At 44.2% G+C, this 16,346-nt stretch overlaps 1 protein-coding gene across 6 annotated transcripts in view; it reads right to left on the minus strand.

Annotated features, from left to right (window-relative positions):
- LOC121578138 (plasma membrane calcium-transporting ATPase 1) overlaps positions 1 to 16,346 on the minus strand; it is a 187,913-nt gene that overhangs the window by 44,012 nt on the left and 127,555 nt on the right. For all 6 annotated transcript variants that reach the window (XR_006002737.1, XR_006002736.1, XM_041892265.1 and 3 more), the window contains 8 exons: positions 16,021 to 16,155; positions 15,688 to 15,797; positions 15,241 to 15,478; positions 6,203 to 6,382; positions 5,962 to 6,049; positions 5,378 to 5,484; positions 1,947 to 2,138; positions 1,193 to 1,406 (listed from right to left, as the gene is read on the minus strand). Coding sequence is in view for 4 of the 6 variants with exons in the window: in XM_041892265.1 (XP_041748199.1) it covers positions 1,193 to 1,406; positions 1,947 to 2,138; positions 5,378 to 5,484; positions 5,962 to 6,049; positions 6,203 to 6,382; positions 15,241 to 15,478; positions 15,688 to 15,797; positions 16,021 to 16,155 (1,264 nt within the window). In the remaining 2 variants the exon portion in view is untranslated. The remainder of the gene's footprint in view (positions 1 to 1,192; positions 1,407 to 1,946; positions 2,139 to 5,377; positions 5,485 to 5,961; positions 6,050 to 6,202; positions 6,383 to 15,240; positions 15,479 to 15,687; positions 15,798 to 16,020; positions 16,156 to 16,346) is intronic.

Below are 16,346 nucleotides of genomic sequence, written 5' to 3' on the forward strand. Positions count from 1 at the left end.
GGTGGGCTGGGCCTCTTTGTATGTAAGGAGAGAGCAGCTTTTTCTTGTGTTTATCTACAAAGCACTCATGCAGAAACTTCCTATGTATCTATCATCATTAATGAAATGTAGACTTACAAATTACCAAACCCAGTCACAGGCTTGGATAACACTGGAGGCCCCGTCGATCTCCACAGAGTTGGGTAAAACTGCTTTTAGGTTTTTTTGCTCACAGATATCTCTGAAATGAGATATTCTGGTCCCCCATGGTCAGTTCAGAGAAACGACCAGAGACCTCTATGTTGATAAATGTGTCTGTTTTTCTTAATATGTTTGTAATTTTGTATATTGTATATGCTTGATGTATTTATACAGGACTCATCTGTAAAAGAGATCCTAGTCTCAGTATGACTTCCCTGTCAAATTAAAAGTTTAAAAATAAAAGTGGAAACCCAGCCCCGGGCCGTTTTAGAAGGACAATACCAATGCATACAATAGAAAGCGATTTTACAGTGACAAATTGATGTTTGAAGTGTAAATAGACTAAGTACATAGATATTTGATGTACAGTCATTGTTGAGTGAATGTCACGTATCTAGTAGTTCAAACTCTTATTTTCTCCAGTGTTCTATGTATTTTAGACAGTATAGTCTCGCCAGCGAACAGCAGGGAGAAGATGATGGTGAGCTGGTATAAACTAGTTCTAACTCCATGTGTTCCAGTGTGGTCTAACTCCATGTGTTCCAGTATGGTCTAACTCCATGTGTTCCAGTGCGGTCTAACTCCATGTGTTCCAGTGTGGTCTAACTCCATGTGTTCCAGTATGGTCTAACTCCATGTGTTCCAGTATGGTCTAACTCCATGTGTTCCAGTGCGGTCTAACTCCATGTGTTCCAGTATGGTCTAACTCCATGTGTTCCAGTATGGTCTAACTCCATGTGTTCCAGTGCGGTCTAACTCCATGTGTTCCAGTGTGGTCTAACTCCATGTGTTCCAGTGTGGTCTAACTCCATGTGTTCCAGTGCGGTCTAACTCCATGTGTTCCAGTGCGGTCTAACTCCATGTGTTCCAGTGCGGTCTAACTCCATGTGTTCCAGTGCGGTCTAACTCCATGTGTTCCAGTATGGTCTAACTCCATGTGTTCCAGTATGGTCTAACTCCATGTGTTCCAGTATGGTCTAACTCCATGTGTTCCAAAGTGTGATGGTCTCACCAGCGAACAGCAGGGTGAAGATGATTGTGAGCTGGTAGACGGCATGACCCAGGATGTTCTTCATCATGGTGCGGGAGATTAGGGGCTTATTGCGGCCATACGGCTTCCTCAGCAACAGGGACTCAGTGGGGGGTTCGGTGGCTAGGGCCAGGGAGGCCAGGGTGTCCATGATCAGGTTAACCCACAACATCTGCACCGCTTTCAGAGGAGAGTCCTGGGGGGGGAAGAGAGAGAGAGAGAGAGAGAGAGAGAGAGAGAGAGAGAGAGAGAGAGAGAGAGAGAGAGAGAGAGAGAGAGAGAGAGAGAGAGAGAGAGAGAGAGAGAGAGAGAGAGAGAGAGAGAGAGAGAGAGAGAGAGAGAGAGAGAGAGAGAGAGAGAGAGAGAGAGAGAGAGAGACAGAGAGAGAGAGAGAGACAGAGAGAGAGAGAGACGGAGAGAGAGAGACAGAGACAGAGAGACAGAGACAGAGAGAGAGAGAGATAGAGAGAGAGAAAGCATGAGTGTATGGTAGAGAGTAGGGGCGGCAGCTAGGCTAGCGGTTAAGAGCGTTGGGCCAGTAACCGAAAGGTCGCTGGTTCGAATCTCTGAGCCGACTAAATGAAAGCAAGGTACTTAACCCTAATTTCTCCTGTAAGTCGCTCTGCTAAATTATTCAAATGTAAAATAGATAGAGACAGGGTGGGAGAGAGAGAGAAATATAGGAGTGGGAGAAAATTAAAGCATCCCCATATGTTGACAGTGGTGCGTGTGTTACCTGTGTGATGCAGGCGCCAGTGAAGGCCACGATGACGGCCACCACGTTGACAGTGAGCTGGAACTGGAGGAACTTGGAGATGCTGTCGTAGACATTGCGGCCCCACATCACAGCCTTGACGATGCTGGTGAAGTTATCGTCAGTCAGAATGATATCTGATGCTTCCTTAGCCACGTCCGTACCGGCAATACCCTATCAGGAGACAGAGATGGAGGGTTTAAGGTCTATGGGGATTACGATGAGGTTAATGACGATGCTTATATTTGTGATGGTTTCCATAATTTTCATATGTTTTTACATATGCCCTCTCCACTGAACCTCCACTGCCTTTTCAGCCCAAACTTAATCCCAAGCCAACTGAGACTTTCAATCTCCATCATTGGTTGTTTTACTGAAAAGCGCAATACAAGTTAAAAAATGTATGTATATTCCCTTTTTTTTATGAATTGCATTTATGTAGCACGTTTCATTAGATCAACTGCTCTATATTATATGGGGAACTCACCTCATCCACCACCAATGTGTAACACCCATGATTTTGAGCCAGATGTGACCTCAGTTTCATTCAGTCAGGGACATGAACCAGCTACATCATTGACAGCTGTTGAGTGGTTAGCGGTTCAGCACAAAATGGCTGCCGTGCATCAGCCAGGTGGATGATGGTGAGAAACCTAGCCACAGTGTTAAGTGTCAAAGTTTGAGTCCTGTTGAAAAGAACTAGCGTGCCTACAAGCAACCAGCCAGCATTTCATTGTAGGTTGGCACTGCATTCCACCCCTTTGACATCTGCCCTTTTCTCCTCTCAATCATGTGAATCAATTAACTTTGGAGAAGAAAGGCTAGCTATAAACAAGTATTTCATCTCTCCGCGATCCTTCATCTACACAGGAGATTTTGGGCAAATAACACCCTGAGCTATATCATTATCCTTTCTATTTTAAATTAATGTGCTTTCAATTTTCTTTCTCTTTCCCTCAAAGCTTTGTTCAACTCAGTCTATTTTCCTCATTACATATAAAGACTGAGTATTTCATTAAGATCTACAGGTACAGTGCATTCGGAAAGTATTCAGATCCATTAACTTTTTCCACATTTTGTTACGTTATAGCCTTATTCTAAAATTGATTGAATAAAAAATTCCCCTCATCAATCTACACACAATACCCCATAATAACAAAACGAAAACAGGTTTTTAGAAATGTTTGCAAATGTATTAAAAATATCAAACAGAAATACCTTATTTACGTAAGTATTCAGATCCTTTGCTATGAGCTCAGGTGTTTCCATGTATCATCCTTGAGATGTTTCTACACCAGTCTACATTTGGTCCCACAGATGAGAGTGTATGTCAGAGCAAAAACCAAGCCATGAGGTTGAAGGAATTGTCCGTAGAGCTACGAGACAGGATTGTGTCGAGGCACAGATCTAGGGAAGGGTACCAAAACATTTCTGGAGCATTGAAGGTCCCCAAGAACACAGCGGACTCCATCATTCTTAAATGGAAGAAGTTTGGAACCACCAAGATTCTACCCAGAGCTGGCCGCCCGGCCAAACTGAGCAATCGGGGGAGAAGGGCCTTGGTCTGGGAAGTGACCAAGAACCCGATGGTCACTCTGACAGAGCTCCAGAGTTCTGCTGTGGAGATGGGAGAACCTTCCAGAAGGACAACACACTCTGCAGCACTCCACCAATCAGGCCTTTATGGTAGAGTGGCCAGACGGAAGCCACTCCTCAGTAAAAGGCACATGACAGCCCGCTTGGAGTTTGCCAAAAGGCACCTAAAGGACTCTCAGACCATGAGAAACAAGATTCTCTGGTCTGATGAAACAAAGATTGAACTCTTTGGTCTGAATGCCAAGCGTCACGTCTGGAGGAAACCTGGCACCATCCCTACAGAGAATCATGGTGGTGGCAACATCATGCTGTGTGGAAGTTTTTCAGCAGCAGGGACTGGGAGACTAGTCAGGATCGAGGGAAAGATGAACAGAGAAAAGTACAGAGAGATCCTTGATGAAAACCTGCTCCAGAGCGCTCAGGACCTCAGACTGGGGTGAATGTTCACCTTCCAACAGGACAACGACCCTAAGCACACAGCCAAGACAATGTAGGAGTGGCTTCGGGACAAGTCTCTGAATGTCCTTGAGTGGCACAACCAGAGCCCGGACTTGAACCCGATCTAACATCTCTGAAGAGACCTGAAAATAGCCGTGCAGCGAAGCTCCCCATCCATCCTGACAGAGCTTGAGAGGATCTGCAGAGAAGAATGGGAGAAACTCCCCAAATACAGGTGTGCCAAGCTAGTAGCGTCATACCCAAGAAGACTCGAGGCCGTAATCGCTGCCAAAGGTGCTTCAACAAAGTGCTGAGCAAAGGGTCTGAATACTTACACAAATGTCAAATTTTTATTGACATTTATTTTTATTGTTTTATTTGTTGCTTTGTCATTATGGGGTATTGTGTGTAGATTGATGAGGGAACAATTTTTTAAAATCAATTTTAGAATAAGGCTGTAATGTAACAAAATGTGGAAAAAGTCAAGGGGTCTGAATACTTTCCGAAGGCACTGTATGTGGGACTCTTTAAACGGTAATTTCCCCTCTCTATGTGTCTCTTTCTCTCACTCTCTCTGTGTCTCTCTCTCTCTGGCTCTCTGTCTCTAGCATATGTCTTGCTGATTGTCTTCAATACCATTAACTGCTCTTCCTGGCTTTAATGCCTCTTCCGTGTTACTAATTTATTCACAACCAGTCACCCAAGCTGTGGGGTCTCCCCGTTAATGTGACGGGCTCGACGAGGACATGTAGCCCACTGTTTGGCGGTCGAATGGGCGCTGTTCATCTCTCTAAGGAGGAGAAGGTAGGGAGTCTGGATGAATGTGAAGCTGATGATATTGGGCTGGGAATTAACTGAACCACAGGGGCGACTGGCAACCCAAACAACACTCCTCACAACGCCACACTGACACGGACTGCCAAGCACGCAGATAGATACACAGATTAACGGGCAGAATCAGATGCAAAATAAATATCAAATCAAATGAATTTGTATTGGTCACATACACATATTTAGCAGATGTTATTGCGGGTGTAGCGCGCGCGCACACACACACACACACATTCTGTAATCCCCAAACCCAGAGGTCTTTCTGCTTAGGGTACAGTGTATGTGAACGTAGTGGGGATTGTCTGGTGATAAACAGATTTATCCAAGCATTACTACCTCTATTGATTTATTGTCTAATCACACAGCCATCGTAATGGAGGCACTTTGGAGTAAATTGGAGAGTTGCAGAGACAAGGTTTGGGCAAAATGAGCTTTTCATGGCTGTAGTGTAATTACTTGATAGGTTTTCTCTAAGAGGGAGTACAAAAAGAAGGAAAGTAGTGACAAGGGAACCATATAAACAGACTGATATGAATGGAGTGTGTTACCATAGCGAATCCAACATCAGCCTTCTTCAGGGCGGGGCCATCGTTAGTTCCGTCACCTGTCACAGCCACCACCTGTCGCGTCTCGAGGACGGTGCTGTCCATGATACCTGAGGGAGAGAAACAATACCACACCCCTCAGATCTCAACACACAGGACAGCAGTATACACATTAACTGAGACAGACACCCAGGGAATGTAATTATTTGGGATGAACTTAACTAACAAATGCGGTCCACCCAATATTTCGAAAATGACTTTTTCGCATTTAATTAGCTTTTTCAGTGACAGAACTTCAGTGTATCTTTCGGTTAGTCTTCTAGTCAAGAGTCTCCATATTCATGACCCACACCTCCATTATGCCTTACTTCGCGCGTACCTTTCTCTATCCACCCCTCCACTGCCCCCCAACTGAGATGAAACAGGCTTTGAAGAGAACTGGGTTAGGCTGAGGGGGGTGGCAGTGCTACAGACCCCTGGGTCCACTGTGTTTGTGTGTCTATCACACATGAAAGAGATGACACATTTTTGGAAGGAAAAAGGAGGAAAAACAAGAAAAGGAGAGATATGTGACAGCTTTAACCCACCTTTGACCAGAGTGTGTTTGTCAGTGGGAGAGGAACGAGCCAGCACACGCAGGTTGGGCCACACCTTATCCAGACGCTCTTGCTCCACCTAGAGCACAGGGGTACACAGTGTCAGAGGGGCTGCATCTCTACTACTACTACAACTATTACTACATAATTTACGCCCCCATGACGGTCTCACCTCTAATATATCATAATAAAAGTCCCCCTTTCAAAATAAAAGTCCTGAGGTGTGTCTCACCTCTCCCTGGTCATTACGGATCAGCTGGTTGAACTCTTTGCCCTCCAGACACAGGAAGTCCTCGCCCGGCAACAGGATGCCACACTTGGTTGCTATGGCACGGGCGGTGTTGATGTTGTCCCCGGTAACCATGCGCACGGTGATGCCAGCCCTCTGGCACTTGAGTATAGCATCAGGTACCTTTAGGGGAGGGAGGAGAGAGTCATGACTTTAAGTTCACTACAAGGACATTGTTCATCCAGTATTTTGTAGTTATATGTCCACTTAAAAATTTAAAATACATTCCTTGGTATAGTACCAGTGCTGATCTCAGATCAGTCTGTGTAAGATGTGTGTATCTGAGTGTATTCTGTATGTATAGTCCCCTCCACACGTTCCCTACTCCATTTTGTACCACTGTTGATCTCAGTAACAGTGTCGCAGGTTATTTTAGTCTCTCTCTCAGCACAGCACGACAGTGTGATGCCCTGACAGCTTCTGCTCATTCCAGCGCAACCTCTCAACCCGCTGTGCGTGTGAGTCTCTCTCTCTCTGTGTGTCTGAGTGAAGTCTTCTGTAATTATCCACCCTCAGCTATGTGATGAGTCACTCCTCATTAGACCAATCAGATCACTTATTTATAGATAATCAGAAACCCCCCATAGACGTCTGCCTGTCAATCACACTGTTGAGCCCAACCCCCACACCCCCTTCCCCCACCCCCTCTGCCCTCACACAAACCACTAAACGTGTAGCTACACTGTCTACACAACCCTCCCCCCACAATAACACAGAACCCTAAAGAAAAAAATTACTTTGACCAACTATGGTGGAATGCACCCACACTAGCACTGGCAGGCCACCTCATGTAAAGATCCACTCACAGACCTACGATCGCTAACTCTCCAATGTTCCCCGAACAGTTGCCCACATCTCTGGCCTTTAGTCGGAACCATAACATCTCTGAGGCTTTGCATTTTCCTTCAGTAATGCATTTGAATAATACAACGACACAGGTGTTCTTTCCCCATCTATCATGGTAATGATGGGTGCCTCATCTCCAGAATTAATGGGTGATTTATGGAATATTCTACATACCAGTAGCTCATTTCAGAGACGCTGCTGTCACGTAAATATCAGCGCTAAAGTGCACAGCCATTATAAATATCCTAGCATGGCTGCTACAGTACAGTACCTTTCCGCTAGCAGCTAGCCGCCCTTCCCTTCCAACCCTATTGTGAACTGGTAGAGTATCTGTTACCCGCTGGCTACAAAGCTATTTCCATCCACTATGTTATCTGCTGCTGCTTGACATTCAAAATTCTAATGACTATCAGTGAGTCACGTGAAGGACACAGCAAGTGGCGGTCGGGCGGACCAAGGAACTAGCTAATATGTCACAGCCACACTCTTTCAAATGACTGTATTAGCTTTTCTTCAGGATCAGCAGGATTCATAATGCAGTTTCACAAGAGCTCAGTAGGTTCAGCATACTGTCCGCCATATTGGCACCAAATGCTCCTTGATATTACATTTACATTGTAATTCGCAGGTTTACAGGCTCTGGCTGGGCCTATAGAGAAGACTCTTTAGGAGACAAGAGGGCCATTTCAGTCCTCTAGGGTAGCAGTGGAGTGAGGAGGTTTGAACATGAGTGTTCATCTCACTCAATAGGCTACACTTATGTGTAATATGTGTGTGTGTGTGTGTGTGTGTGTGTGTGTGTGTGTGTGTGTGTGTGTGTGTGTGAGTGTGTGAGAGAGAGAGACTGTGCATGTGTCTGTGTGTGCAGATTAGCTTTTCCGTCATACACCAGCTCTCTGTATGGATACTGGCTGCCTGCAGTTATTGCAGCATAGCATAACTTAGATCACTGGCCTTAAGACACTTATTTGAACAATTTAATTTGATACATTGTTGATATCAGTGTCATATGCACCCAGTCTCTTATTATAAGATATACCTCGTCTAGAGCTCTTGGTCCTCATGCTCTTATAAGTGGCTTTCAAATTGTTCCTCTCATTGACTTCCGCAGTCAATATGATATCATGTGACTGGAGCCAGTAGGTTCCTGAGCTAATTTAATATATTTAAAATGGGGATCAGATGTTTGAGTCACACTGCACCAAAACAGATAATTCTTTACTGGGCAATTTAACAGATCAACAAAATCATTCAGCAGTGGCTCGGAGGAATCTTATTCTGACAAACAACAGTCCATTAAGACCTCTAGTATATTGGGCTTCATTATCAACATTTCTGATACTGTGGACAACCTCCATACAACCTCCACACAACATAGTACACAGCTAATCTAAGCAGCCATATCCAACATCAGCTCTGAAGGGATCAACTACAAAAAAAAAATATACGCTTCCGTTCAAAAGTTTGGGGTCACTTAGAAATGTCCTTGTTTTTTTGAAAGAAAATATGTGGGAACTCCTTCAAGACTGTTGGAAAAGCATTCCAGGTGAAGCTGGTTGAGAGAATGCCAAGAGTGTGCAAAGCAGTCATCAAGGCAAAGGGTGGCTATTTGAAGAATCTCAAATATAAATTATATTTTGATTTGTTTAACACTTTCTTGGTTACTACATGATTCCATATGTGCTATTTCATAGTTTTGATGTCTTCACTATTATTCTACAATGTACAGTCGTGGTCAAAAGTTTTGAGAATGACACAAATATTAATTTTCACAAAGTCTGCTGCCTCAGATTTTATGATGGTAATTTGCAAAGACTCCAGAATGTTATTAAGAGTGATCAGATGAATTGCAATTAATTGCAAAGTCCCTCTTTGCCATGAAAATGAAATTAATCCCCCAAAAACATATCCACTGCATTTCAGTCCTGCCACAAAAGGACCAGCTGACATCATGTCAGTGATTCTCTCGTTAACACAGGTGAGAGTGTTGACGAGGACAAGGCTGGAGATCACTCTGTCATGCTGATTGAGTTAGAATAACAGACTGGAAGCTTTAAAAGGAGGGTGGTGCTTGAAATCATTGTTCTTCCTCTGTTAACCATGGTTACCTGCAAGGAAACACGTGCCGTCATCATTGCTTTGCACAAAAAGGGCTTCACAGGCAAGGATATTGCTGCTAGTAAGATTGCACCTAAATCAACCATTTATCGGATCATCAACAACTTCAAGGAGAGATTCAATTGTTGTGAAGAAGGCTTCAGGGCGCCCAAGAAAGTCCAGCAAGCGCCGGGACCGTCTCCTAAAGTTGATTCAGCTGCAGGATCGGGGCACCACCAGTGCAGAGCTTGCTCAGGAATGGCAGCAGGCAGGTGTGAGTGCATCTGCACGCACAGTGAGGCGAAGACTTTTGGAGGATGGCCTGGTGTCAAGAACGGCAGCGAGGAAGCCACTTCTCTCCAGGAAAAACATCAGGGACAGACTGATATTCTGCAAAAGGTACAGGGATTGGGCTGCTGAGGACTGGGGTAAAGTCATTTTCTCTGATGAATCCCCTTTCCGATTGTTTGGGGCATCCGGAAAAAATCTTGTCCGGAGAAGACAAGGTGAGCACTACCATCAGTCCTGTGTCATAACAACAGTAAAGCATCCTGAGACCATTCATGTGTGGGGTTGCTTCTCAGCCAAGGGAGTGGGCTCACTCACAATTTTGCCTAAGAACACAGCCATGAATAAAGAATGGTACCAACACATCCTCCGAGAGCAACTTCTCCCAACGAACAATGCCTTTTCCAGCATTATGGAGCACCTTGCCATGAGGCAAAAGTGATAACTAAGTGGCTCGGGGAACAAAACACCGACATTTTGAGTCCATGGCCAGGAAACTCCCCAGACCTTACTCTCATTGAGAACTTGTGGTCAATCCTCAAGAGGCGGGCGGACAAACAAAAACCCACAAATTCTGACAAACTCCAAGCATTGACTATGCAAGAATGGGCTGCCAACAGTCAGGATGTGGCCCAGAAGTTAATTGACAGCATGCCAGGGCGGATTGCAGCGGTCTTGAAAAAGAAGGGTAACTACATAAACTTAATGTAATTGTCAATAAAAGCCGTTGACACTTATGGAATGCTTGTAGTTATACTTCATTATTCCATAGTAAAATCTGACATAAATATCTAAAAACACTGAAGCAGAAAACTTTGTGAAGACCAATACTTGTGTCATTCTCAAAACTTTTGACCACGACTGTAGAAAATAGTAAAAATAAAGAAAAACCCTTGAACGAGTAGGTTTCTCCAAACTTTTGACTGGTACAGTGCCTTCGGAAAGTATTCAGACCTCTTGACTTTTTCCACATTTTGTTAGGTTACAGCCTTATTCTAAAATTGATTACACCCCCCCCCCCAATCAATCTGCACACAATACCCCATAATAGATTTTTTTGCTAATTTATAAAAAATAACATTTACATAAGTATTCAGACCCTTTACTCAATACTTTGGGGAGTTTCTCCCATTCTTCTCTGCAGATCCTCTCAAAGAGGTCCCCAAGAACACAGCAATTTTCAGGTCTCTCCAAAGATGTTCGATTGGGTTCAAGTCTGGACTCTGGCTGGGCCACTTAAGGACATCCAGAGACTTGTCCCGAAGCCACTCGTGCATTGTCTTGGCTGTGTGCATAAGGTCGTTGTCCTGTTGGAAGGTGAACCTTCGCCCCAGTCTGAGGTCCTAAGCGCTCTGGAGCAGGTTTTCATCAAGGATCTCTCTGTACTTTGCTCTGTTCATCTTTGCCTCGATCCTGACTAGTCTCCCTGCCACTGAAAAATGTCCCCACAGCATGATGCTGCCACCACCATGCTTCACGGTAGGGATGGTGCCAGGTTTCCTCCAGACGTGACGCTTGGCATTCAGACCAAAGAGTTCAATCTTGGTTTCATCAGACCAGAGAATCTTGTTTCTCATGGTCTGAGAGTCTATAGGTGCCTTTTGACAAACTCCAAGCAGGCTGTCATGGGCCTTTTACTGAGGAGTGGCTTCCGTCTGGCCACACTACCATAAAGGCCTGATTGGTGGAGTGCTGCAGAGATGGTTGTCCTTCTGGAAGGTTCTCCCATCTCCACAGATGAACTCTAGAGCTCTGTCAGGGTGACCATTGGGTTCTTGGTCACCTCCCTGACCAAGGCCCTTCTCCCCCAATTGCTCAGTTTGGCCGGGCGGCCAGCTCTAGGAAGAGTCTTGGTGGTTCCAAACTTTTTCTATTTAGGAATGATGGCGGCCACTGTGTTCTTGGGGACCTGCAGACATTTTTTGTTACCTTTCCCCAGATCTGTGCCTTGACACAATCCTGTCTCGGAGCTCTACGGACAATTCCTTCAACCTCATGGCTTGGCTTTTGTTCTGACATGCACTGTCAACTGTGGGACCTTATATAGACAGGTGTGTGCCTTTCCAAATTATGTCCAATCAATTGAATTTACCACAGGTGGACTCCAATCATGTTGTAGAAACATCTCAAGGATGATCAATGGAAACAGGATGCACCCGAGCTCAATTTCGTGTCTCATAGCAAAGGGTCTGAATACTTATGTAAATAAGGTATTTCCGTTTTTTTCTTTTAATAAATTTGCAAACATTTCTAAAAACCCGTTTTCACTTTGTCATTATAGGGTATTGTGTGTAGATTGAGGATAAGTTTTTATTTTTTAATCCATTTTAGAATAAGGCTGTAATGTAACAAAATGTGGAAAAGTCAAGGGGTCTGAATACATTCTGAAGGCACTGATATATATATATATATATATATATATATATATATATATATATATATATATATATATATATATATATATATATATATATATATATATATATATATATATATACATACACACACACAGTGAGGGAAAAAAGGATTTGATCCCCTGCTGATTTTGTACATTTGCCCACTGACAAAGACGTGATCAGTCTATAATTTGAATGGTAGGTTTATTTGAACAGTGAAAGAATGAATAACAACAAACAAATCCAGAAAAACGCATGTCAAAAATGTTATGAATTGATTTGCATTTAAAGTGGGGGAAAAAAGTATTTAGTCAGCCACCAATTGTGCAAGTTCTCTCACTTAAAAAGATGAGAGAGGCCTGTAATTTTCATCATAGGTACACGTCAACTATGACAGACAAATTGAGAAAAAAATATCCAGAAAATCACATTGTAGGTTTTTTAATGAATTTATTTGCAAATTATGGTGGAAAATAAGTATTTGGTCACCTACAAACAAGCAAGATGTCTGGCTCTCACAGACCTGTAACTTCTTCTGTAAGAGGCTCCTCTGTCCTCCACTCGTTACCTGTATGAACTTGTTATCAGTATAAAAGACACCTGTCCACAACCTCAAACAGTCACACTCCAAACTCCACTATGGCCAAGACCAAAGAGCTGTCAAAGGACACCAGAAACAAAATTGTAGACCTGCACCAGGCTGGGAAGACTGAATCTGCAATAGGTACGCAGCTTGGTTTGAAGAAATCAACTGTGGGAGCAATTATTAGGAAATGGAAGACATACAAGACCACTGATAATCTCCCTCGATCTGGGGCTCCACGCAAGATCTCACCCCGTGGGGTCAAAATGATCACAAGAACGGTGAGCAAAAATCCCAGAACCACACGGGGGGACCTAGTGAATGACCCGCAGAGAGCTGGGACCAGAGTAACAAAGCCTACCATCAGTAACACACTACGCCGCCAGGGACTCAAATCCTGCAGTGCCAGACGTGTCCCCCTGCTTAAGCCAGTACATGTCCAGGCCCGTCTGAAGTTTGCTAGAGTGCATTTGGATGATCCAGAAGAGGATTGGGAGAATGTCATATGGTCAGATGAAACCAAAATAGAACTTTTTGGTAAAAACTCAACTCGTCGTGTTTGGAGGACAAAGAATGCTGAGTTGCATCCAAAGAACACCATACCTACTGTGAAGCATGGGGGTGGAAACATCATGCTTTGGGGCTGTTTTTCTGCAAAGGGACCAGGACGACTGATCCGTGTAAAGGAAAGAATGAATGGGGCCATGTATCGTGAGATTTTGAGTGAAAACCTCCTTCCATCAGCAAGGGCATTGAAGATGAAACGTGGCTGGGTCTTTCAGCATGACAATGATCCCAAACACACCGCCTGGGCAACCAAGGAGTGGCTTCGTAAGAAGCATTTCAAGGTCCTGGAGTGGCCTAGCCAGTCTCCAGATCTCAACCCTATAGAAAATCTTTGGAGGGAGTTGAAAGTCTGTGTTGCCCAGCGACAGCCCCAAAACATCACTGCTCTAGAGGAGATCTGCATGGAGGAATGGGCCAAAATACCAGCAACAGTGTGTGAAAACCTTGTGAAGACTTACAGAAAACGTTTGACCTGTGTCATTGCCAACAAAGGGTATATAACAAAGTATTGAGAAACTTTTGTTATTGACCAAATACTTATTTTCCACCATAATTTGCAAATAAATTCATGAAAAATCCTACAATGTGATTTTCTGGATTTTTTTTCTCATTTTGTCTGTCATAGTTGACGTGTACCTATGATGAAAATTACAGGCCTCTCATCTTTTTAAGTGGGAGAACTTGCACAATTGGTGGCTGACTAAATACTTTTTTTCCCCCACTGTAAGTATTTGACCCCTCTTCAAAACATGACTTCGTACTTGGTGGCAAAACCCTTGTTGGCAATCACAGAGGTCAGACGTTTCTTGTAGGTTTGCACACATCTCAGGAGGGATTTTGTCCCACTCCTCTTTGCAGATCTTCTCCAAGTCATTAAGGTTTCGAGCCTGACGTTTGGCAACTCAAACCTTCAGCTCCCTCCACAGATTTTCTATGGGATTAAGGTCTGGAGACTGGCTAAGCCACTCCAGGACCTTAATGTGCTTCTTCTTGAGCCACTCCTTTGTTGCCTTGGCCGTGTGTTTTGGGTCATTGTCATGCTGGAATATCCTTCCACAACCCATTTTCAATGCCCTGGCTGAGGGAAGGAGGTTCTCACCCAAGATTTAACGGTACATGGCACCGTCCATCGTCCCTTTGATGCGGTGAAGTTGTCCTGTCCCCTTAGCAGAAAAACACCCCCAAAGCATAATGTTTCCACCTCCATGTTTGACGGTGGGGATGGTGTTCTTGGGGTCATAGGCAGCATTCCTCCTCCTCCAAACACGGCGAGTTGAGTTGATGCCAAAGAGCTCAATTTTGGTCTCATCTGACCACAACACTTTCACCCAGTTCTCCTCTGAATCATTCAGATGTTCATTGGCAAACTTCAGACGGGCCTGTATATGTGCTTTCTTGAGCAGGGTTACCTTGCGGGCGCTGCAGGATTTCAGTCCTTCACGGCGTAGTGTGTTACCAATTGTTTTCTTGGTGACTATGGTCCCAGCTGCCTTGAGATCATTGAAAAGATCCTCCCGTGTAGTTCTGGGCTGATTCCTCAGCGTTCTCATGATCATTGCAACTCCACAAGGTGAGATCTTGCATGGAGCCCCAGGCCGAGGGAGATTGACAGTTCTTTTGTGTTTCTTCCATTTGCGAATAATCGCTCCAACTGTTGTCACCTTCTCACCAAGCTGCTTGGCGATGGTCTTGTAGCCCATTCCAGCCTTGTGTAGGTCTACAATCTTGTCCCTGACATCCTTGGAGAGCTCTTTGGTCTTGGCCATGGTGGAGAGTTTGGAATCTGATTGATTGATTGCTTCTGTGGACAGGTGTCTTTTATACAGGTAACAAACTGAGATTAGGAGCACTCCCTTTAAGAGTGTGCTCTAATCTCAGCTCGTTACCTGTATAAAAGACACTTGGGAGGCAGAAATCTTTCTGATTGAGAGGGGGTCAAATACTTATTTCCCTCATTAAAATGCAAATCAATTCATAACATGCATTTTTCTGGATTTTTTTGTTGTTATTCTGTCTCTCACTGTTCAAATAAACCTACCATTAAAATTATAGACTGATCATTTCTTTGTCAGTGGGCAAACGTACAAAATCAGCAGGGGATCAAATACCTTTTTTCCCTCACTGTATATATGCACTTTCTGATCAGGTAGAGTGTCCACCAGAGCTTGTTTTGTTCAGGTTGAATGAGTCTGTCCATGTCTCACCTCAGGTCTGACGGGGTCCTCGATGCCGACCACACAGATGCAGGTGAGCTCGTTGAGGATATCGGCCTCGTTGTCCCAGTCTGGTTCTCCTGCCTCAGCAGGGAAGTCCCTGTAGGCCACACAGATGGTCCTCAGACCGTCACAGGCCATGGGCTCAATCACCACCTTCACCATCTCATCACGGTCCTTAGGCTTGAAGATACGTGGCTCCCCGTTGGTGTCCAGGATACGGGAACATCTAGAGGGCAAGGAGGGAAGGAAGATGAGGGGAGGGTGAGAGAAGAGATAGGAGGGGGAGGAGTGAAGGAGGAGATATGTTTGCCAACTCTCTCATAAAGTATCATCACATCACAGACGATCAACTCCATATTTCTGTATGTCTATCTCTGTGTATCCATTCATCAACTAAATATATGACCAATCCCTCCCTCCCCCTCCCTTCCGTACTTGCGTAGGACGATCTCGGAGGCTCCCTTGCTGTACATGCGAAAGCCACTACCATCAGTGTTCTTCAGCACTGTGCTCATGCTCTTACGGGATGAGTTGAAGGTGTACACCTGGAAACAGACCACTCAGTTAGTTATAACTACCATATTATCACAATATGCTATATTACTATAGTACAGAAGTTTGTGTATAAGTTAGCTCGCTGTAGGAAAAATGGGCAGTATGTTATTTGTACATTTCGTCTTGGAGCCACACAGAACACACATATATAATTTATATAAGTTACAGATTGCACCTTTAACTTCATTGATACATTTTGAAGCAGCTACATACCTTGTACAGCTTCTCCTCAGGAATCTCTTCCCTGATTGGCTGGTAGTCCCTCTTCAGCTCCAGCACGAAGCCCAATAGGGAGCACTCTGTCTTGTTGCCAACGTGGCGGGGCAGACCTCCCTCCTTCTCTGGAGACTGGAGTAACAAACAACATTTTACACACACCCTACATACCGTATGCTACAAACATGTATATTTCATGAAGAAGGCATACAGTAAAAGGAACATTGAGATATGCATCATACAGAGTGTAAAAGCAACCATAAAGATATTCACTAGAGAAGAAGATGCATTTGTAAGGATGTGCACACACTGCATAGAGACGT

Source organism: Coregonus clupeaformis, chromosome 12, assembly GCF_020615455.1.
Source record: "Coregonus clupeaformis isolate EN_2021a chromosome 12, ASM2061545v1, whole genome shotgun sequence".
NCBI classification, from domain to species: domain Eukaryota; kingdom Metazoa; phylum Chordata; class Actinopteri; order Salmoniformes; family Salmonidae; genus Coregonus; species Coregonus clupeaformis.